This window comes from Antechinus flavipes, chromosome 2 (genome assembly GCF_016432865.1).
Source record: "Antechinus flavipes isolate AdamAnt ecotype Samford, QLD, Australia chromosome 2, AdamAnt_v2, whole genome shotgun sequence".
Classification (NCBI taxonomy): Eukaryota; Metazoa; Chordata; class Mammalia; order Dasyuromorphia; family Dasyuridae; genus Antechinus; species Antechinus flavipes.
Window position 1 is genome coordinate 514,850,758 of NC_067399.1, and position 22,731 is coordinate 514,873,488.

The window sequence follows — 22,731 nt, forward strand, 5'->3', positions numbered from 1 at the left end:
TCTCTCTTCCTTTTCTCTCTCTGTCTTTATAAGTTTTATTGATGTATTTTGCTTTTAATTACAAATATTTATAGATCACTTCTACTTTGTGAAAGATCTCTTGTAATAAAGAAAACAATCAAATAAAACTACTAATAGTAAAATCTTTTGAAAGTACATGCAATAAAAAAAAAGAAAGTACATGCAATATTGCACATCTGTAGCATCTCTCCATTTCTATTTTTTTAAAAAATTGACAAATCTATTTTTTCTGCCACCTATTCCTATTACATTAAAAAAGAAAAAGAAAAAACAATTTTTGGTAATAACTATGCAATTAAATAAAATAAATTCTTTCAATGTCTATACACAAATACATATATAAATATGTGCATATATGTATGTATATTTCAGTCTACAATCTAAGTCAACCACCTTTCTATAATAGATAGTTTCTCTTAGCAGTTTCATCATCTGAAATCATAAATGCTCATTGTAGGCATCAAAGTTCTTATAGCTTTTAAAGGTATTTGTTCATGTTTAATATATTGGATTACTTGCCATCTAGGGGAGGGGGTAGAGGAAGGGAGAAAACTGCAACACAAGATTTTGCAAAAGTTAATGTTGAAGAATTATCCATGCATATGTTTTGAAAAATAAAAAGCTTTAACTAAAAAAGTTATTTGTTTTTTTACAGTACTGTTATCATTGTATAAAGTTTTGTTCTGTTCATTTCTTTCATCAGTTTATAAAAGTTTATAAAAAATTCATCAGATTATAAAAATAATCATTTTTATAATATTATTATTGTGCAAATTGTTCTGGTTCTGCTCATTTCACTGCTATTCAGTTCATTCTAACCTTTTCATAACTTTGAAATAACCTATACCCTCATTTTCTTTCTTTCTTTTTTTTTTTAGCACAATAGTACTCATTCATATGCTACAGTTTAGTTATTCTTCAATTGATGGGCATCACTTTAATTTCCAATTTTTTTGCCACTACAAAAAAAAGCTGCTATAAATATTTTTGTATATATGGGCCCTTTCCCTCTTTCTTTTATCTCTTTTGGGAATAAACCTAGTAATAGTCTAATTGGGTCAAAGGGCACAAGCTGTTTAGAAACTTTTTTTGTATAATTCCAAAATGTTTCCAGAGTAGTTGGATCCATCCACAGGTTCAACAATAATGCATTAGTGTGCCTGTTTTCTCAGGCAATTTTCAGTCTCTAAAGTTGCAGGACAATCACCAGTAAATATTGGTAAGGGGAACTTCCCCAGCTATATATCATGAAATCTACTGCTCCTTTATTATGAACCCCAAACATTTCAGCAAGAACTTATGTCTGGAGCACATTCTCTTTTTAAATGCAGTTAAGCTTAGGGGCAAGGAGCCACAAAGAGGTTATCAGAAATTTACATTAAGAAGAATTACACATTTTTGGAATGCTCACTGAGGAAAAAGTGAATAAGACAGGAAGCAATAACAACAAAAACAATGCTATATCTTTTATTTTTAATATTATGCCTAAACTTAAAATATTTAATACAAATATGTTGAGTGTTAATTATTTATTAGTTATATATTAAATATTAATTTTTATCAATTAACTATATATTACATAATATAATAATAAATCAATAATTTCCACATATTAAACCGATTGGCAAAACAGGGGATTAGTTCCCATTAACATATAGATGCTGATATTTTCTTACAGCTTGAAAAGGTTTATACGTGAAAACTCTGCTTTTCCCTCACTCTGGATCTTAGTCCAAACTTGTTGTTTCCTACCAAAGGAATAGATTGTGAGGATGAAATAAGCAGGGAAATTTAATGAAAAAGTGGTTTTTCTTTTTTGCTAGTTTAGATTGAAGATCAGAAATTTCAGATTTTCGAATTCAATTCAAAAATCACATATTAAGTACTTACTATGTATTAGACACTTTAGGCATTATAATAATCCCAAAAAATAGTTTCAAAAATGGTTGGTATGTGCTGAATGTTAGTATATTTAACATTAAAAGGACTATTTAACTTTACATTTAATATTTTCAACTTGTTTGCTTCAGTTTCCCTTACTATAAAATGGTGATGATAATAATAGTACTTATCTCTCAGTGTTGTTTAAAGAATCAAATGAGGTAATATTTGTAAAATGTTTAGGACAGTGCTTAATACAAAATAGATACTTAACAAATGATTACTTCCTCTTTGTAGGATTGTTTCCATGCTCTTTAAAAATGTCAGTTTTTTTTACATTGTTATCACTTCCTGATCTTTCTCTTTTCCTTCACCCATGAATTCTCCAAGAAATTCTAAGAAAGAAAAATAATTAAGCAAAACAAATTAGCACCTAGATCAAATCTGGCATGAATTTTGCATCTTTCCCCTTTATGTGTGATCAAATTGTTCAGTTATTATACACTGGAAAATATATTGGGTTTGGAATCAAAGGAGATGAATTCTGTCTCTGTTTTTTTGTACGACTTTTGACAAGTCATTTAACTTCTCAGAACTTTACTTTCCCCATTTATAAAATGCAGGGATTAGATTAAATCAGAGGTGTTAAACTAGGGGTAAGCTCCCCTCTCCAAGAGCCCTATAACATTCCTATGTGGAGTCTGAACTAAATTAAAATATAATTGGAAAATGTTCAACAAAAAGAAAAGAAAATATAACACCACATAAAAATGTTAATGTGTAGTTTTCTAAATCAGTATTTGGGGGTCTGCATAGTGATCCTTTTTGGTTTGAATGTAACCTCAGGGCACTATATGACCTTTAAGATAATTTCCAGCTATAGAGCCATGCTTTTGTGAGTTTCCTTCCGTTTCCCTACATCACTGAAATAACAGATCTGTATAAAATCTGTGTAGAAATTAGTCTTCCCATTACCCATCTACTATACCCTTCTAAAACATAACAAATTGGCTTTTGAATGATACATTTATAATCTTCTATAGGGTTATATGCCTGAGGAACAAGATTTAAATGACCACAAGATTCATTTGTCATGATTTTGTGATGGACAGAAAACCTATGCATTCGATATACTGGTTAGTGCTCAGTCAGGTGAGCACAGTGAGGAATTTCTGGGCATTATGCCAGCCATAGAGTTAAGTACATTTGAAATAGAGACTCTTCATTCTAGTTCTTTGGCCACATGTATAAATCAACACTAAAATGTCTGAAGCTGAACATTTATTTGTTCAAGGTTCCGTAAGAATATTGTATGTTAGTTTATAGTTCTTTTAAATTGTATATTTAAATATGTGAATATTGAGAAGCATCTGTCATTTCATCTGTATAAGAAGATCCCAGTGTGAAAATTTCCTTCAGCAATGCAAATCACCATTTTTGAATCAGTTATAAATTAATAGATAATAGTTGAGTTGAATGGGGCCCAAAAAAGTTAAATGTCTTTTCCAGTCACACAGGTAATAGGCATTAGGTAGGTCTTCATCTTCAACCCTGTACTCTAGTCAAAAGGGGACCTTGGAGGCCAAAGATTAAAACCCCTTCTTTATTTTTTGTTTCTATTCTTTTGGCCAGACAACTGGAGTTAAGCGACTTGTTCAGGGTCACATAATTAATAAATGTCAAGTGTTTGAGGTTGGATTTGAACTCAGGTCTCCTGACTCTATCCATTCTAGTACCTGTTCCTCCATGTCTATAAACACCACATGAATAAAACATGCATAATCTTCAATAAAAATAGTAGTTTCACTTTCTGAAAATATCATAAGAATATTCCTATTGTTATGAGGATCATCAAAAGTCTTTCTTTTCTTGTATATGGTTTTTCCTGATATCCTCATCAGTATAGCTAGCATTTAAATAGCTTGTAATATGTGCCAAGAATTATGCTAAGTGCCTTAAAATTATCTCAATTGATCCTCACAATTCCATGAGATAGATTCTATTATGATCCCCATCTTACAATTAAGGAAACTGAGGCAAACAGAGTTTAAGTGTCTTATCCCAGAACACACAGTATGTAAGAATCTGAGACCAAATTTGGACTCATCTACTACAGGTCCAGTTTTTTATCTCTGCATTACCTAGCTTCCCCACAAGACATTATTCATTTATTTTCTCTGTTCAGCTGTTTAGCTGTGTGTGATTTTTCATTACTCCATGAACTATAGTACACCAGACCTTTCTATTCTTCATTATCTTTCAAAATCTGTCCATGTTCATCAATGGGAGGTGTGTTCTCAAATTTCTTCTTTAGGCTCAAGCTTGGTCATTATAATTTTATAAAATTCAATGTCCGGTTTTTTTTTAAGTATTGTTGGTCTTTCCATTGTTGTAGGTATTGTGTATACTGTTTTTCTGATTCTATTTATTTAATCCTATATCAGTTCATATATTTTGTCATGCTCTCTATTCATTGTAGTCATGATTTTTCATAGCACAGAACTATTCCACTAAATTCATATATTATAATTTTTTTTAGGAATTCGTCAATCAGTTGGCACCTACTTTGTTTTCTGTTCTTTATTTTAAAATTGCTGCTATAAATATTCTCAAATATATAAGGGGCTATTTAGCCTCCTTGGGGAATATGCTGGTCAGAGCTTATGGAAATTATAGTCCTTTTCTTCATGTAATTCAAAATTGCTTTCTAAACTATTTGGACCAATTTATAGTTCCATCAATAACGTGGAACATTGTCCCTCCAACAATGACAATTCCAAACTCTTATCATATTTTTGCCCATAATCTGTGTGTGAGAAAAAACCTCAGAGTTGTTTAACCTCAAAGACTTTTATAGATAACCTTCATGATTGGAGATTATTAAACACCTAACTTTACATAAGACAGAACAAACCATAACATAATATAATTTTCCAGTTACTGATCATCATTAGTCTAGTTATTTATAATAAAACAAAAACACAGAATTAAAGGATTTACAAGTAATTGAATAAAAATTTAAGCCAAGATATGAATAGGTAATACACAAATTATGAAACTGAACTTTATTAAAAATTTATAGGAATTAGTGATTTTTTAAATTAAGTTTTGTTTAAATTCTAGCCTATGGAATGATCATTTATTTAGTGTAAGTAGAAGTTTTATAAGCATGAGAATTGTGATTCTATAAAAATAATTTTTTTTTTTTTTGCTGAGGCAAAAAGTGACTTGCCCAGGGTCACATAGCTATTAAATATCAAGTGTCTGATGTCTGATTTAAACTCAGATCTTCCTGACTTCAGGGCTAATGTTCTATCCATTGCACCACCTAGCTGCCCCTTCAAAATTATCTTTAAAAAATTTCAGTGACTACCCTTTTACATGAAAATTTATTTATGTATATGCATATATATTTCCAAATTACATACATTGCAGCATTCCTTCACAAACATGTACCACAACTTGTTGAACCACTACCCAATTCATGGGCATCCCCTCACTTCCCAATTTCTTGTTATCACTAAAAAGAGCTGCCATTAATATTTTTGTACATGAAGGTTCTTTTCCATTGATCTCTTTGGGATACAGAGCTAATCATGATATTGCTGGGTCAAAAAGCAAGCATGATTTTATAGATCTTTGGACATTATTCCAAATGACCATCCAGAATGGTTGGATCAGTTCACAACTTCACCAATCATGCATTAGTGTCTCAATTTTTCCCATATCTCCTCCAATACTTGTCATTTTCCTTTTCTGTCATATTAAACAATCTGATATATATGAGGTGGTAACTCAGATTGGTTTTAATTTGCATTTCTCCAATCAGTAGAGATTTAGAGCATTTTTATGTGACTTTTGACAGCTATGATTTCTTCTTTTAAAGACTATCTTTTTAATTTTCTTTGACCATTTATCAACTAGGGAATGACTCTCATTTTATTTTATTTTTTACAAATTTGACTCAGTTCTCTATATATTTGATAAATGGGACATTTACAAACTACTTGTGGACAATCTACTTGCAGACAGCAAAAATTAGGCCAATAAACCGTAAAATTAAATTTTAAAAAACACAATAAAAAGGCAGGTTTTGATTTTGGTGATGGGAAGATATAAAAGTTGTAACGGCTTTGTGAAGAGACTTTGAGAGGACAAAAATTGAGCCTTCTTTGAAGGGAAGAACAAAACAGATGAAACAAGGTACAAAAAGAGAAAGCTGAAGGAAATGACCCCCCAACAAGGGAAGGCAGATGTTATCCTAGTGAAAAAGGGAAAATTTCAGTGAAAAGTGGTCACAGAAATGTATGTCCATTATCTGTTCAAACGGGTAAAAATATAAGTGTGACAGGAGTAGACACAACACTCCTCACACCACTCCTATAATATATCAACGAGGGTTTATTTTGCAATACACTATGGTTTATTCAATCACTTTTCAGTTGTATCCATCCCTTCATGACTCTATTTGGATTTTTCTTGGCAAAAATACTAGAGTAGTTTGTCATTTTTTTCTCTAGGTCATTTATTGTTTATTGTTTTTTTTTCTAGTTATACATGCATATTATTTTTAAATACACATTTCTTTATTCTTTCTCCAGTTTATTTCACAGATGAGAGAACTGAGGCAAATAAGGTTAAATGACATGCCCACGGTCACACAGCTAGTGAAGTTTGAAGCCAGATTTGACCTCACATTGATAAAAATCTTTCTGACTCCAGCCCTAGCACTTTATCCACTGCACCACCTAGTTGCCTCCTGTGCTTATAGCAGTTGATAAACATGTCATTCCTCAGTCCTTTCTATCTGTTACAGGCTTATTTCTTAGTAATTTTCTACACATGTCCCAAAGCAATCAAGGAAATATGTTCTTATATTTATTCATAATTGAATAGAATTACACAATCTCTCTCAATCATTAATCAAGCAACTCTGAGCACTCACCCTAGTTTATAAATAAACCTCTTTTCCCATACATGTTCTCTCCTTTTTACCCCTCTCCCCCACCAAAATCCCTAGTTTCATAGGCTTAGATGAACAATATTACTGGCCACACAATTTATTAACAGTATATCAAGCAATAAAAAAGAGATTTAAGTATTTCAATAACATATAAGCTTTGAGAAAAATTACAGCCAGTCTATTCTAACCAAAGATATAGCTGCTGACTTCTTCACAGACCATACATAATCCAACAAGAATTCTTTTTAAGTTATCTTCTCCACAAATAAAAGTTAAACTAAGTTTTCTCAAAATACCTCTTTAGATTATTACTCCATGATAGTTAAATTTTTCATTCTCTCAGGAAAGAAGTTCTCTTAGTCCTTTCTCTATGTGTCTTTCATAGTCTCTCTCAGGCATGACAGTTAATTCTCTCTATAAAACAACTAAATTGTCTTCCTAAGATTTTATTCCCTCTTTCTTAAAGCTATATAATAGTATCCAAGGCTCTATAGGAGGAACTACTGAAGCTGGAAGAGCATTAATGTTCCATTAACTGTTTTCCTCATTTTTCTCCTTTGCCTCTTCTATCAAGGAACAAAGTATCAGGGTTCCTCAAGGTGAGGACTGCAGACTCTGACAAAGAAAATAACTTTGGGGCAGCAGATCACAAAAGCTTATAGGTCTACGGCAGAACTGTGACAGGACAGCATGTCCCAGACAGCTTTTCAGTGCCCTTAAGTCTCAATGACAATAAGTTATCCCTATCTCAGGTCAGACAATCTACAAGCACTTATTAAGCATCTACTATGATGCTCCAAACACTGTGCTAAGCTCTGGGGATACCTACTCCGCCACCCCCCCCCCAAAAACAAGCCAAACAAGAAAAGATAAAACAAAGCAGCAATATTGTCTCTTCTATTTCTGGGGCAAGATGGGGCAGGAATGTGTGTGTCAGAGAAATCCTCCAAGCTGTTCTGTATCAGAGGCCCCTATGTGATGAATAATGCTGACCATTTCCCTTCAGGTTCTCTCTGGACCCAAGTCTAATGGAAAGATCATTCACTGAGCGACATGTTCAGGGCACTGGCGTCTGCCTGTGGAACGTTGTTCTCTCCCATGGCCCGTCTCAGTGAGGAGGAACAGCACTGGAGTAGACAGGAAAGGCATTTTGGCTGACAAAGTGGCCGTGATCGCGGGGTCCACTCAAGGGTGAGCAAAGATAGATTCCTAATTGAAGTGCACAGCAGGGACACTGGGTCCCCACTCTCAGAAGAAAAACTGATCCACCGGAGAATGCAAGGTCAGTTCCTGAGTCAGAACAAGCTGGACAGTGGGATATTCTGCTGAAGAAAGGTTTCACGGTGCTGAGGTAGAAGCTCGGGGAAGAAATGAGAATGTCTTTCCGTCTCCTTTCCTCTGGCAGCACTGGTTTTGCTATTGCCCAGAGCTTGATCCGGGATGGGGCCCACGTGGTGGTGAGCAGTCGCAAGCAGCAGAATGTGGATCGGGCTGTGTCCATGCTGAAGGAAGAGGGACTGAGTGTGAGGGGCCTGGTGTGCCATGCAGGGAAGGCGGAGGATTGCCACAGGCTGGTGACTATGGTGTGTGACCAAAAATGGTGGTAGATACCAATGAGAAAAAACACAGACATTTCTTAATTATTCAACCCATGATTTAGAGGCTTAGAACTGAATGAACCAAGGGACTCATGTGGTTTGCTTTGAATGTATGAATTACATACATTCTGGGCCAATGAGAGCAGATCCTCGGAAGGGAAAGTGATCTTGATGGCTCAGACCTGGAAACTCTAGGTTGGGGATATTAAGTGTTTAATAAATGTTTATTGATTTGATTTGGGGATTCAATTACACATTATCTGGAAGATGAGATTCCAATTGGCAGAGCCAAAACAGAGAATTGGCTCACTTCTAGACAGGGTTTGGAAATTCACATTCCCCTTTATCCCTATGGTTTGAAATTTTGCTCCTATCTATCCATTAGCCAGTTTACTTTTTTCCATGTATAGGGAGAGAGTCAACTGTTATAAAGATTGACTATAATAAAAAAAGATTTTAAAAATTGTTAGAAGTAATATATAATAAAGGCAGAAACCAATCCTAGAGAATAGAGGGCAAACCTTGCTTTCTTCATTTAGATTTCAATCTTGTTTAGTTTCATTTGCATGCCAATTGATGGAGGTTCATGGGAACAAAAAGAACTTAGTCTCAGCTTCCACATAACTACTGTTGGGGTTTCTTTGTCAGACCTCCATTCCCCCACTTGCTAAATAGGTTTTGGGAGCACAAAATCCCTATAAAGCATTACAGGGAAAGTACATGGAATTTCTAAAAATCTATCAAAACAATTGTCTGAACAACAGATTTCACATTAGCATGGGATTTGGGGAGTAAAAAGAATAAAACTAACCTTTTGCCTAGAGGTATTTTGATTTTTCATGTAGTTATTTGTCCTTAGCTGGATGTCATAACTCTTAGCCTCTGAAATGGATTAAAGATCTGTCAATGTGCCTTCCTCAGGGAGAGGCTTCCTAATTACTTAATCTGTCATTTGGAAACCAAAAAAAAATTGATATCCCTGAAGAGCTGAACCATAGAATCTGATAATGAAAAGGAGTAGTTTGGTGAACAGGAAACCAGTGGAGTTACCCAGAAGTTTCTACAAGATCAGTAATGTCATCCACCATCAACCAAGAGAGTGGCAGACATATGATTCTCAGCAGATTATACCACCAGAGGACACAAGTAGTCCTAGAGCATCAAAGTTGTGAGTTGCTCCAGTCACATGCCATCTTTATGTATGTCCTGGGCACCACAGGTCCTTCTTGAATATCCTCTCATATATGTGCCCTGGCCACATGTATTCCCTATGTGTATATCCATGTGTTTTTTTAAATAACATTAAAAAATTTTGTTTTAAAAACAGAATAAGAAAAAAAAACAGAAAAGGAATACAAAATAAAACAAAACAAAAGAGAACATTCTCATGTGCCCAGCAGAACTTCTGGAGGATTCAAAATATATAACAAAAAATTACCATTCAAGAAATATATTAGTAGAAGAAATTATATTCATGATTGTCTATCTTTTCGTGATTTTTAATGTTTGTTCTCTTCCCCACTGATGGCAAGGTAATATGTGGGAACATCTAGCACATAGGAAAGATCTTTTTTAGTTTATAATTTGCCATGCTGTTGATTAAATGTCTTTAGCTTTGAGTTAATGTGCCCTGTGGCTGGCTGGTAAAAAGTAAACTTAAAATGAGGGGCTCATGAATTATGGTTTTGAATGGATGATGACTTGCAGAGTACCTTGAACTGAGATTGCTTTTCTGAGAGCCCATGTAAAAGAGGGTACCTTATATGTCAAAAGCATAATACATTCAGCTTGATTATCAAAAATAAGGACTTATGTGCCATGGAGAGCAGAATTTTCTGTCATTAAAATATATTCATTTTTAAAAATCAGTATTTTAACATTAATATTCTGATAATGTGAGATAACTACAAATTATGGAATACTACAATCTCAGAAAAATCAAAATAGTGAATAACACAAAAGTGTGTGGGAAACAATTATATCTTATTACTAATTGTGTAATAAGAAACATAAGAAAATCTCATAAAAGATAGATGACTGGAAAATAGCCTTGCCTCAGAGGGAAAGGGAGAAATAGCAAAGAGCCTGAGTGTTTCATGGTATTTGGAAAATATTACAAGATCCAGATGAAGCCTGGTGGAGGATTTAGGAAGAACAGATGTAGTTAGGTTGTAATATGCACAATTTGGAGGGAGAATCCATCCCAAAAATGTCACACATTTATCAAAATATTGAAGCTTGTCAAAGGTAAAACTGAATCTTAATCCTACAGAATTGATGATGAATATTTCTCCTTCCTTTCAGTAGAGAGGTGATGAATTACATATGAAATATTTACTATGAAATATTTTTTGGGTAACTAGATAGTATAGTGGACATAACACTGGTCCTGGAATCCAGAGGACTCATCTTCCTGGGTTCAAATCTGGTTTAAAATACTTCCTAGCTGTGTGATCCTGGGTAAGTCACTTAACCCTGTGTGCCTCAGTTTCTTCATCTGTAAAATGAGCTGGAGAAGAAAATAGCAAAACACTTCAGTGTCTTTGCCAAGAAAATCCCAAATGGGGCCACAAAGAGTCAGACATGACTGAAAATACCTAAACAACAATTTTTAGTTTTGATTTTTTGAAAGAAGAAATGATTTGATAGTGGGAGAATGGAGAGAATGACTATGATGTAAAAATAAAAGGTATAAAAAAATTTTAGATAATGTGGACACACTATATCTCCCTCACTACTTCAGATAAGTTCAGATAGATTCATCATTTGGTTGGCCACAAGGTAATACATCTTTTGACCATAGGAACTCTCAAAGTCCATCTTGCAAGTAATAGAGGGACTGTGATCTGTGCGTGAAGGGAAGTACTCACACCAACAAACCACAAATCCTTGAAGTATCTAAGCAAACACTCATGAGCAAGATACTATACATTGCATTTAAGATAGTATTTCATCTTTTAACCATTCCTCTCCATGCTACACTCCAGGTTTTCTCTCCCACGCTCCCAACTTAATATCCAGAAACCTCATTCCAGCACTAGAAATGTGGCCAAACCAAGTGGTGAACCTGAACTTAGCTGAGCTGGTCCTTGAACAATAAATATATATATACAGTCTTTTGTGGGGCCCAATTCTAAGCCATTTCTACTTAATGAGTCTTCCAGAGCTTGGGTTCTGTTGGCATAATCTTGGAGAAACTAAGGTTACCTTCATATCACAGTGAGACATGAAATATAGATCTACCTGGAAGTAGAACTAGTAACTATTTAATCAATGTTTGTTGAAGGAAAGATAGAAATGAATGATAAGAACAAAGGCTGTGACTAGAAGAAGAGGAGAAAGAGAAATTATATTATTAAAGTGAGGTGGACCAGAAGACCCTGGAAGTTGCACTCTAAGTTGCAATTATATGATAGGGCTCAGGTTTTAGACATATTTGTTCTAGAATGTCTCCATGATAATATCAGTTCACTATCTATCAAGAGAAAAAGAAATGGGTCAACCAGTACTCTTCATTTACTAAACCTGTTCCAGGAATAATTAAACAATTTAAAAATGATAATAAGGCCTTCTCCAATGTCTCATTGTGATGTGTAGATAACTCAGTGTTCTGAACAAATATGTCAGTGGAGCAGAGGTTTGAGTGTAGGTTTTTAAAGAAACTCTATGTCTATTGATTGAGGACCAGCCTGGCTAAGTTAGAGAGGATCTTCACAAAGAGTCTATGGGAATTCTCAAAATTACCCAACCAAGCCAAAGAGGTTTTCCAATCTTTGTATATGAGAGTGCCTACAAGGATCCTTGAAATACTGAAGAATAATAATGTAGAAACTGTGACTAGGAGTAGACTGATCAATTTGCTATTTCTCCCTTTCCCTCTGAGGCAAGGCTACTCATTTTCCACTCATCTATCCTTTATGAGATTTTCTTATGGTTCTTATTACACAATTAGTAATAAGATACAATTGTTTCCCATACACCTTTGTGTTATTCACTATTTTGATTTTTCTGAGATTTTGCACAAAAATTTTTTAACATCTCTTTAATAGGGTATGAAGCGATAGCTTGTTCAACTTAAGATTAAAGGATGAAACCTTTGTTTTAGATCTATTTTAGTCTCAGAGATATGTCTCTATGTACATAGCTATTGAAATAATTAATCTCTTTTGTTGAGTATGAGAACTATATCCATTGACATATGGAGGGTGATTCTTTGGGTAATGAAAAGTTTTTTTCACTTAAGAAACATTTTTTTTGTTTCTCCCACTTCCTCCTGGAGAAAAGAGGGAGATTTCTTGGACAATGTCAAACTCCTGGACTCAGCATCCTGGAGAGGAGAGGAATAATTCTTTTCAAATTGTTGAACCAGAAAAAGAGCAACCACATGGCTCAGAGCTGGAACAACAGCAAGAGACTAAACAATGATGTGGAGGAGTAAACCTGGACCTTATCATTCACCATTACCCTGAGTTATACAAGTGTTGATCTGTAGAAAGAGGAGTGACTCTCCAAGCAACTCCAAGTATAAAATTCCAAAGTTGGGGAATCCGAACTTCAGGATAGTGCTATACAGCTAGAAAACTATGGAGGTCTCTGGGGGATACTTGAAGGGCATACATCTATGTCTATATATACATATTTATATGAATGTATGTATGTAAGTATGTCTCTGTTGTCTACAGGTATGTTTCCCTTCCCAGGAAGTATCTACCACAAGGTGGCACTTTGAGTCTGGAAAATTATAAAAGTCCCTAAGTGAAAAGTGGAATTCATCTGATGTTGATTATCCATGAGGTCTTAGCAATCCTTCATATTTTTTGCATTATTTCTATGGAATGAGATAAAGGTCACTGCATCCAAATTATATTCTTAGCTCGAGTGCTTAAATGGAAACTGAGAACCATTTTACACACTCAGAAATGAGTTATAATCTGAGGTTCCCAGGGAAAATCCTGGATGAAGGTGTCAACTGGAATGAACTGGCTTCCAACGTGTGGATGGCTGGAGATAAACAGAGAAGGCTGGAAAGAGGAGAGTTATGAATCAAACAGAAGTTTAATTTCAAAATAAGGGAAATGTCTTGCAAACAAGGAGGGAATCTAGACACATATGCTGTCCTGCCCCTAATAGAGGGACTTGAGGCAGTATAGGGAGATCTCAATATTTATATCAACATTTGGGATGATGGAGTAAATAAGACCCCAGAAAAAAACTATGTCCCTTCTAGCAATCCAGTGCCTAGGTAGGTTATAGGAAGGGATGTTGAGAAGGAAAAGGCCTTTGTTGAATTTATGTGAATCTTTGTTGCAATGGGCTGTAGTTGAATTCTTTGTATTGACAAAATTATCATGACCCCACAATAACTGTATCCGATCAGAATGCCAAGTTATGAGGTTAACCCCTGAGGTTATATTTTTCTATAAACTTCTTTATGAATTTAGCCCATCTTGTGCTGTACCTAATTCATTAGGAACTTAGCCCTTCTTTATTATGGTGTCTTCCTCCTTGTTAATGGTAAATTCTGTTAGGAAACTTAGCCCTTTTCTTTCCTCTTGTTAACTGCTAAAACTCCCTTTGGAAGTTAACCTGCCAGTCAATGGCATAATTATAAAATCTTTGCCTCTTGATCTGGTGATGGTCTAAGCTTACAAATTTTTTTTGAGATATTGGTAACATAACCTAAAACCCCAACATTTGGTGGTCCATATGGGGAGAGTCCCAGAACCCCAATGTATTTTTAGAGTTCAGCACTTTTGCACGCCAATATCCCATCACTATTAGCTGTAGCCTTGACAATGAGAGGTAACAAAGGAGGTAAGTTTGATTCATAGCAGGACTTTATGACTGGGAAATGGGTACTTGTCCTGTCCAAGCTTAGAAAACACCTGGTGCTGGTCAAAACAATACAATAAGGTGAGAACTGGAGCAAAGGATTGTTGTTATGTCATGCTCAGGACACAGCTTGCTTGCTGGCCTTAGCTCTAGGAAACAGGGTGTTTCCTAATATTTTGACAGAGGCACAAAACAAAATAATTAGTAGGAAGATTCACTAGTACTAAACCTAGTCTATTAAAGTTCAAATTTGGAGTTCTGAATCAAGGATGACAATTTAAATTATATTGTAATAATATGAATTCTTTTCTTTAAATTTACAAATTTAAAATTTACAAAATATATTCCTCACAATAATCCTGTGGGAATGGTTCTAGGACAGCATTTAGCTAGTTCGAGGAGGTATCTTACAATGGAGTGTTGGACTTGGACTCAGGAGAGGAATGGATTCAAATCTCCCCTTAAAAGCTTATTCTCCTCAAACTAGTACTGTTTGTACTATCCCTTACAAACATCTTACTAATGAGAAAGTCACAATGTCTCTGAGCCTCTGTTTATTCATCTGTAGTAGTTATCTCTCAGGGTTGTTATGAAGATCAATCAATCAGATGTTCACAAATAAGTAAATGAAAGATATATGCAAAATAAATACAAACTATAATCATGGAGAACACTAACTAGTGGAGGAATCAGAAAAAAGTCTGTTGAAGGAGGTAGTGCTTGATTTGAGTTTTGAAGGATTCAAGAGATGATTGTGAAGAGAAAAAGCACTCTAAGTATAGAACACAACCTATGAAAATCAAGAAGTGGGAGATGAAATGTTGTATACAGAGGGCATCAAAAAAGTCATATGGCAGGAACCTATATGAGTATGTGAGAGGGAGTAATGAGCAGTGAGTCTGAAAAAAATTGCCTGGTATTAGATTGTTAAGGAATTAAATGACAAAAGGTAAATTTGAATTTTTCCCAGGAACAGTTAGGAACCATAGAAGCTTCTTGAGGAGGAGAGCCAACAAGGGACTATATAATGGTCTAGAGGACAGGTGATGAGGGCCTATATACTAAGTTAGTTGTGGTGTGAATAGTGAGAAAGGGATAGAGATGTTGTGGTAGAAGAATCTATCAGATCGAGCAGCTAGATTGGAGGTGAGAGAATGGAAGATTGTAAATGTGAGTGAATGGAGGAATAGTGGTTCCTTCAACAGAAAGAGGGAAATTGAGAGGGAATTGATTTAGGTTTCTATTTCAGACTGTAGGGTTTGAGGTACCCATGGTACATCCAGGTGATAGAGCAGGTAATTGGAGATGTGGAACTGGAGTTGTAGGTTTGAAAGTCAGCTGCATAAAGACAATTTGAGCCCATGTGAGCTCATGAGATAACTGAAAGCATTTAGATGGAGAAGAGTGCCCAGAAAGACCCACACAGTATAACACACAAAAAGGGCAAAATATGAATAAAGACCAACAAAGAAAACTAAGGAATAGTGAGATAGGTAGGGAGAGAATCACAAAAGAATAGTGTCAAGGAGAGAGTATACTGAAGGATGGGTAGGCCATTGGAGTTAGCAATAAAGAGATTATTGGTAACATTGAAAGAACAATTTTACTTGAGTACAGGGAACAGAAGTCAGAATGAAAGGGGCTAAAAAGTGAGCAGCAAGTGAGAAACTGAGTACAATCAGGACAGATAGCTCTTATTTCAGGGAGTTTGGCTATAAAAAGGAGAGATATAGAATAATAGCTTGAACTTGAGAACTTGTTTAAAGGATGGAGAAGTTAGCACGTTTGTAGGCAGTACAGCAGGAATCAATGGATAAGAAGAAATTGAAAATTAGGGACAAATAGGAATGATTGAAGGATGAGGTCTCAGAGGAGAAAGGAGGGAATATGATCAAGAGTATGTATAGAAGAATTGGTATAGGCTAATAGAAGGCCATCTCACCTCCAAGACTGGAGCAAAGAGGAGAGAATGGGGATGATGGTTTCAAGTAGGAAATTTGGGCAGAGAATGTAGTATGAGGCAAGATTCCCAGATGAGGGGGAAGGAGGTAGCTTAGGTAGCTAGAGAAACAAAGAGGAGGTTTGAAACCATTTACTGGAGGAGTATGAAAGGAATCAGAAAAGAGTGAAAAGTTTTGCCTTGCATCAGTGAATAACAAATGAGACAGTCTATGTAAAGAACTTTAAAATTTTAAAGCACTATATAAAGGCTTTCTTATTGTGATTTTATTGTTTAGGAGACAATAAAGTCTATTCCAGCTTCTAGCGATGAAAGGCAAAATAGTCCAGGTTAGAGGACTGGGCTTTAAGTCCAAAGATCTAGATGCAAATCCCAGATCTTACTTTCTATCTGTGTGATATTTAGCAAGTCACTTAACCTCTAAGGGACCCAGTTTCCACAGATGCAAAATAAGGGGTTTGAATTTGCTGGTCTCCAAGAGTTATTTCCAGCTCTAAATCTATGGGTCTGTTAAAAAAAAATCACCCCATATACAGTGAGTCTACAACATTTTGTCCCAATATAGCAAGAGTAAGAAAGAAATTGATGAAGAGAGACAGAGACAGAGAAACAAAGACATAAAAGACATAAAGAAAGAGAGGTTGTTTATTACCTCCCCTTTATCTCTGATTCCCTATTTTTTAATCTCATTTTCTCCTCTTTAGGTTGCAGACCATTATGGAGGTGTTGACTTCCTAGTTTGTGTTGCTGAAGTAATCCATTAGTAAGGAGCACTCTGGGGGTCAGTGAGCGGGTCTGGGATAAGGTGAGGCCTTAGGAGTTGAATTTAGGTTTAGATTCAATGATACTTGTGTCATGTGCTAGCTGCTATATCTAATATTCTGAGTTTGCACAGTCACTCTTCTCATTGTGTCATGGAACTGGTAACCTACAATTCTTTAATTGCCAAGAAAACAAATGCTCCCCCTCTTAGGTTTTCCTTATCTTTATCTCTATTCACACACTTTCCTTAGACACAGCCCTGGGGCCAAGCATTTTAGTCCCCAAAACCATGGGGTAGGATCTCACCCCTTCCATGTTGGCTCAGGGTTCTTCTGATGTCAAATCCAGATGAAATGTATTCTATCTTCTGGAATGCCATTTCATTTTCCTGGCATAGGAAGCAATCCTCCAGGATGGAACTGGGATGGGACCAGGAAATCTCTGCCCTCCCAAATGAATAGCTGCTTTCATAGTTCCAGGAAAGATACACAGCCCCAAAATCAGCCATGAAGCATATTGATCATTCTGCTTCTCCCTACGTTTCATGACTTTTACTGGGAGACCTTTAATCTGTATGGTGCCATCCAAAAGGGATGCCAGAGTCTCAGCTTCAATCCATTGCCATTGAGCTGGATTACTGTCACTGACCCAGGATAGCTATAACTCAACTTCCCTCAGAGTGAATGAATACTCTCTTCAAGGAATTATCATAAAGGTTTTCTATTTTTAAACTACCCTATTCTGTCCCTAAGTCTCCACCATTTAATCAAACCAATTTAAACCAGCTCTCCTATATTACCTTTACTCTTGTTTTCTCTTGCCTTGTTCCAGAATAGGTTAGCCTAGATAGGGAGAAGTCACTGTGGAAGAGACAACTATAAGAGGTTTTCCTAAATTGCATATTTGTGATTTTTTTCCCTTGCCTGGAGCAGGAACCAGGTTCCTCAGACCCCTATACATATCCTCATATTCCTTCCCTTTGGAGACCTCATATAGTAAAAGGAGTTATCAATATTCCAGATATTTCCTACAGGGAAATTGACAGAACTCAAAGTTCTGCTAAGATTAAGAGATCAAAAATAACCATATTGTATTTTCTTTTTTTCTTTTTTTTTCTTTTTTTAAAAATTTTTTATTTAATAATTACTTTATATTGACACTCGTTTCTGTTCCGATTTTTTTTTCCCCCTCCCTCCCTCCACCCCCTCCCCTAGATGGCAAGCAGTCCTTTATATGTTGGATATGTTGCAGTATATCCTAGATACACATATTGTATTTTCTTGTTCTGAATTCAGATTTTGGATGTAAATGTGAAGTCACCAGCCCTGCTATTGGGTCAACTGCTGCCTCATATGGAGAAAAGGAAGTATGAAATGGAGAAGAAGAATAAGTGGGTTACTGGTCACAGGAGCTGGGCCAAGCAGAGCAGGAAAACTAGGACATGAACAATTACATGGATTTTCTTTATATGCCTAAGGCTAAACTAACTCTCTCGATCCCTCTTCCTCTGAACTCTGAGGTAGACTTCCTAAGTGAAACCCGTTCCATTTTTATGAATTGTCCAGAGATAGAATGGATTGTTGTTGAAGAGGTTGAGTTGTCAGTGGAGCTCTTTAATCAGAATCTGGATAATCATTTGCCAAAGAACTCATAGAAATTCATAATTTCGGGTAGGGAATTGAACTGCATCGTATTTGAAGTCTAATATGACTCTTCAATTCTAGGATTTTAAAATTCTACTTAACTATCTTTCATGGGGGCCCATAAGATACCATCCATCATTCCATGGTCAAAAACTTTCCAATATTTCACTATTCTAAGGATTCAGCTTTTACCCAGACATACTGATAAGAAGCCACCAAATCTCTTATCATAGAGCTTAGTCCTCTTCCCATTAGCTTCTACAACTTCTATCACTAGAAAAGCTAATCTCTTGAAAACACATGATCTCTCAGCTATAGTCATCCCATTTGTTATTTTCTTGTAGGAAATGTTCTGTGATCTTAGTATCATCCATTTCAGCCTACCTTCCAGTTTCAGTAAGTGTTGACTTCTTCAAACTTGGTTGGGTGGGTCCCAGTAAGTACATGGGAAAAGGTATAGATTTTGCATTCTAAAAATAATTCTTTTATGCCTATGTATCTTTTATGCTTTTATGCAAATTTTTGAAAGTATTTTATTTTCATCTGTTATGTCATTCAGTATTTAGCACATTCTCTTGGAATCTTATCCAAGGGCAGATTTTATCCTCATTTGACAAATATGCAAGTCTAATCCAAAGATATTCCCCCAATCTGTGACAGAGCTAACAGAGAACCAGCCTAGAAAGCTGAATTCTTCTCTAGTCCCAGGGAACTTTGCTTGATTTTTTTTGTCCTTGTAGAAGTTAGGTTCCCTACAATGTCAGTAAAACTGCCTTGCTGGGCTTTACCAAGACATTGGCTGTGGAGCTGGCCCCAAAGGGGATCCGAGTGAACTGTCTGCTTCCAGGTCTTTATCAAGACTGACTTCAGCAAAGTGGTGGTAAAACTCTAAGGTTAATCTCTAATCCTTTCAACATCTTCACTGAGGATTAAATTCCTGATTAGGTCAAATCCCTGCCAACACTTATGGATTCACATTCAAGAGTGGGAGGTTAGGCTTATTAATCCATTATAGTCTTCATACACTGAATTTAGTAGATTCTCCTTTCTTGTAGCAATATATGTGCTTTAATCTTCTCTGGGGAAAAAACAGTACATAGTAGCCTTCATTTCATTTCCCTGGGCATGAGCAGGTTTCATGTTCTCATAGCCATAGACACCGTGCTTAACCTTTTTTAATATCCTGCCATGATTCTTCTGGCATTTTAATCTGGATCCATTTTAATGAATTGTCCAGAGACAGAATGGACTGCTGTTGGAAGGTTGTAAGTTGTCAGTGGAGCTCTTTAATCAGAATAAGCCTTATTTTGATTAAATAATAAATCTTTCAATATTTTGCTTTTATCAGCTCCAAGAAGATGCAGACTTGCTGAATCAAATTAAGAAAGTATATGGAATACAGAGGTAAATAGTTTTGGAACTTCATACAATATCTTCTATAGGACTGGGAGTAAGAGTATTCTAGGGCATGAGAGATTGACAAAATCTTAGATTTGTGTTTGTGAGTTGGAAGTAGGAATGCCCCAAGATGAACTCATCATATATCCCTTCATGGAATAAACCCTGTTTATTCCAGGTGCCTATGAATTGGAAGAACCATAAAAATGGAGGTCATCCTGGGTCCTTCCTCTAAAACTACACATACAGAGGAAAAGACTAACTAGAGCCTGGTTTTCTGATCTCAATCTTATTCCTCTTCCATCTAGGACTGGACAACCAGAAGAGTGTGCGGGGATTGTGTCTTTCCTGTGTTCTCCAGATTCTAGTTTCATCACAGGAGAGAACATTGTAGTAGCTGGCTTCTCTCCCAAGATGTAAGGCAGCCTATCAAGAAACACAAAGTTATATTTCTGGGGTTAAATAGTACATTTGATGCTGGGAACTGGACAGAGTTGGGTAAGGGTAGAAGAGAGAATGGGAAAAAAAAAAACAGGAAAAAGCCTAGTTAATTCATTAACACTCAAAAACTAAAAAAGAGCATTACATAATACTTACTACATGCCAGGCACTGTACCTTTAAGCTGACTGCAAAGCTGGAGCTTAGGTGTAGCTAATATGTAAACGCCCAGAGACCTATAAGAAGAAAATAATTTCCCACAATTGTTTTCTTAGTAATCACTAATTTAAACTTATCCTACTGGGCTGAAAGGGAGATCATACAACAGATCAGGGAATCTTATCTAGTTCTTCATAAAATATATGAGTGACTGTTTCTTAGTATCCTTGAACTCATTTCAATCCCTTAATCTGTTCCTCAGCATATACATGTTCTGTACGTGTTGAGATTTGATTAAGCAAAGTCTAATTACTTAGAAACTCCCATTAATAAAGTATGGCAAAGGCTAGTATTCATTAAGGGACCTAAGAAAAAAAGAAGAGTAACCTTTGAACGTTGAAGGATCCCTGTTTGAATAAACTTCTCTGGAATGGCTAGATTTGTTGTTTTGAAAACAAGCCATCAATCTATATCTAGAAGACTTAACCCTGTATTAGTGCTATTTTGGTATAAGATAAGACAGAAAGAAGGAAGTAAATAACCTCTCCTTTTTATATTATTTCTTATATTTAGCAGTGAATGCCTCTCTAAATGAGGTGTGTGTGTGTGTGTGTGTGTGTGTGTGTGTGTGTTAGAAAAGGGGAAAAAAAGATCCCACATACAAAGCTTATGTGCCCAAATGAGTTTTTAAAAGTATATTATTCATAATTGATTGAATCTTCTGAAGGGCTGGAGACAGAAAACAGAAAATATTCAGGCCTACATCTTAAAAAGGGACTTTCAGAGTCATCTGTTTACCAATGATTTAGATCTGTTGGTTGGGAATTAAGGACATTTTCTCAATTGCTTGGGTCCCTGTGAATTCTAAGGCATCAGTTAGAAGGAAGCTGTTATCTCTTACCTTTATTTTCAGAGCTAAGCTTTGGTATCAGAACAATGCAGGATGTGCAGTAAACAATAAATTTTTGTTGATTACTCCCTAATTACTATAATTGGTTAGGCTGGATTAGGAGGCATAGAATTGGAATGCTCATTTCTCTTCTGCTATTCAAGTTTTGATAACAAGGAATTATAAGATTAGAATCACAGAATTAATTAAATATATGAGTGTGAAGAGACCTCATCTGGTATCTAGTCCAATCTATGTACAAAAAGAATGTCCATTATAATTCCCTCTGCTTGAAAACCCCAGAAGGGAATTTCACTAAATCTAGAAGCAGATCATTCTAGAAAATTCAAATTCTTAGGAAGTTTTTTTTTTTTTTCCTGACATAGAGCCAAAATTGGTTTGGCCCTCGGGGACCAAACAGAACAAAATAATTCCTCCTTTACATGAAAGGTTTCAAATATGAATGTCAAAAATGAAGTTACCTTCTGTCTTCATTTCCCCATCACCTGTCTAGATATTTCAACCAATCTTTCAAATAATAATATCATATTAACAAATAATAAACAAATAATATCATACAGGTAAAGCCCTCACCATCCTCATTTCCTTCTTTTGGACATGCTCCAGTTTTTCAATGCCCTTCTTAGATCATGTTGCCCAGAAATGAACACAATACTTACTCCAGATGAAGTCTGACAAGGGGAGAATACAATTGTTTAGGGTGTCTGAGGCCAAAATAGCTGAGAACTGTTGTGTGAAATTTAACAAAAAGATAAGTTGAGGCATATTTCTCCAATAAGCAAGATAACCTTTTGTTATCAGGACAGGTGATCTGAAAATAAGATGGGTCAATGGTTTACCTCAATTTATGCCAAAGAGCCAGAATTGCAGGTGCAACTCACTTTTATAAGCATAGAACAAAGAATTGTATAGGAGGTCCACATAGTTGGTTATATATCTAAGGCAAGATAAACAACTTAATTGGCTGCAAGTTTGGTAATGAAGGACTAGCAAAGATTCTCTCCTAACCTCAGTAACTAAGAAATGTTTATTGTTTGCATTCAGAAGCAAAGTCTAGAGATAACAAATCAGACTTTTTAGACAGCAAACCAGACATCCTTGAAAGATAGCTTCGTGGTATAAAGATACCCCTTATGGCAAGCCACATCCCCCAAGCTTAGCTAAA

The 22,731-nt window shown here is 35.6% G+C and overlaps 1 protein-coding gene across 1 annotated transcript; it reads left to right on the plus strand.

The window, feature by feature from the left end:
- The first annotated feature begins 7,918 nt into the window (after positions 1-7,918).
- LOC127546869 (dehydrogenase/reductase SDR family member 2, mitochondrial-like) lies at positions 7,919-20,747 on the plus strand. Its single transcript, XM_051973785.1, is given in 11 exon segments — positions 7,919-7,965; positions 7,967-8,056; positions 8,271-8,448; positions 16,960-17,002; positions 17,005-17,060; positions 18,313-18,383; positions 19,005-19,062; positions 19,408-19,512; positions 19,514-19,540; positions 20,009-20,064; positions 20,367-20,747. Coding segments are annotated over 11 exon segments (843 nt in total). The 3' UTR covers positions 20,479-20,747.
- Positions 20,748-22,731: the final 1,984 nt, after the last annotated feature.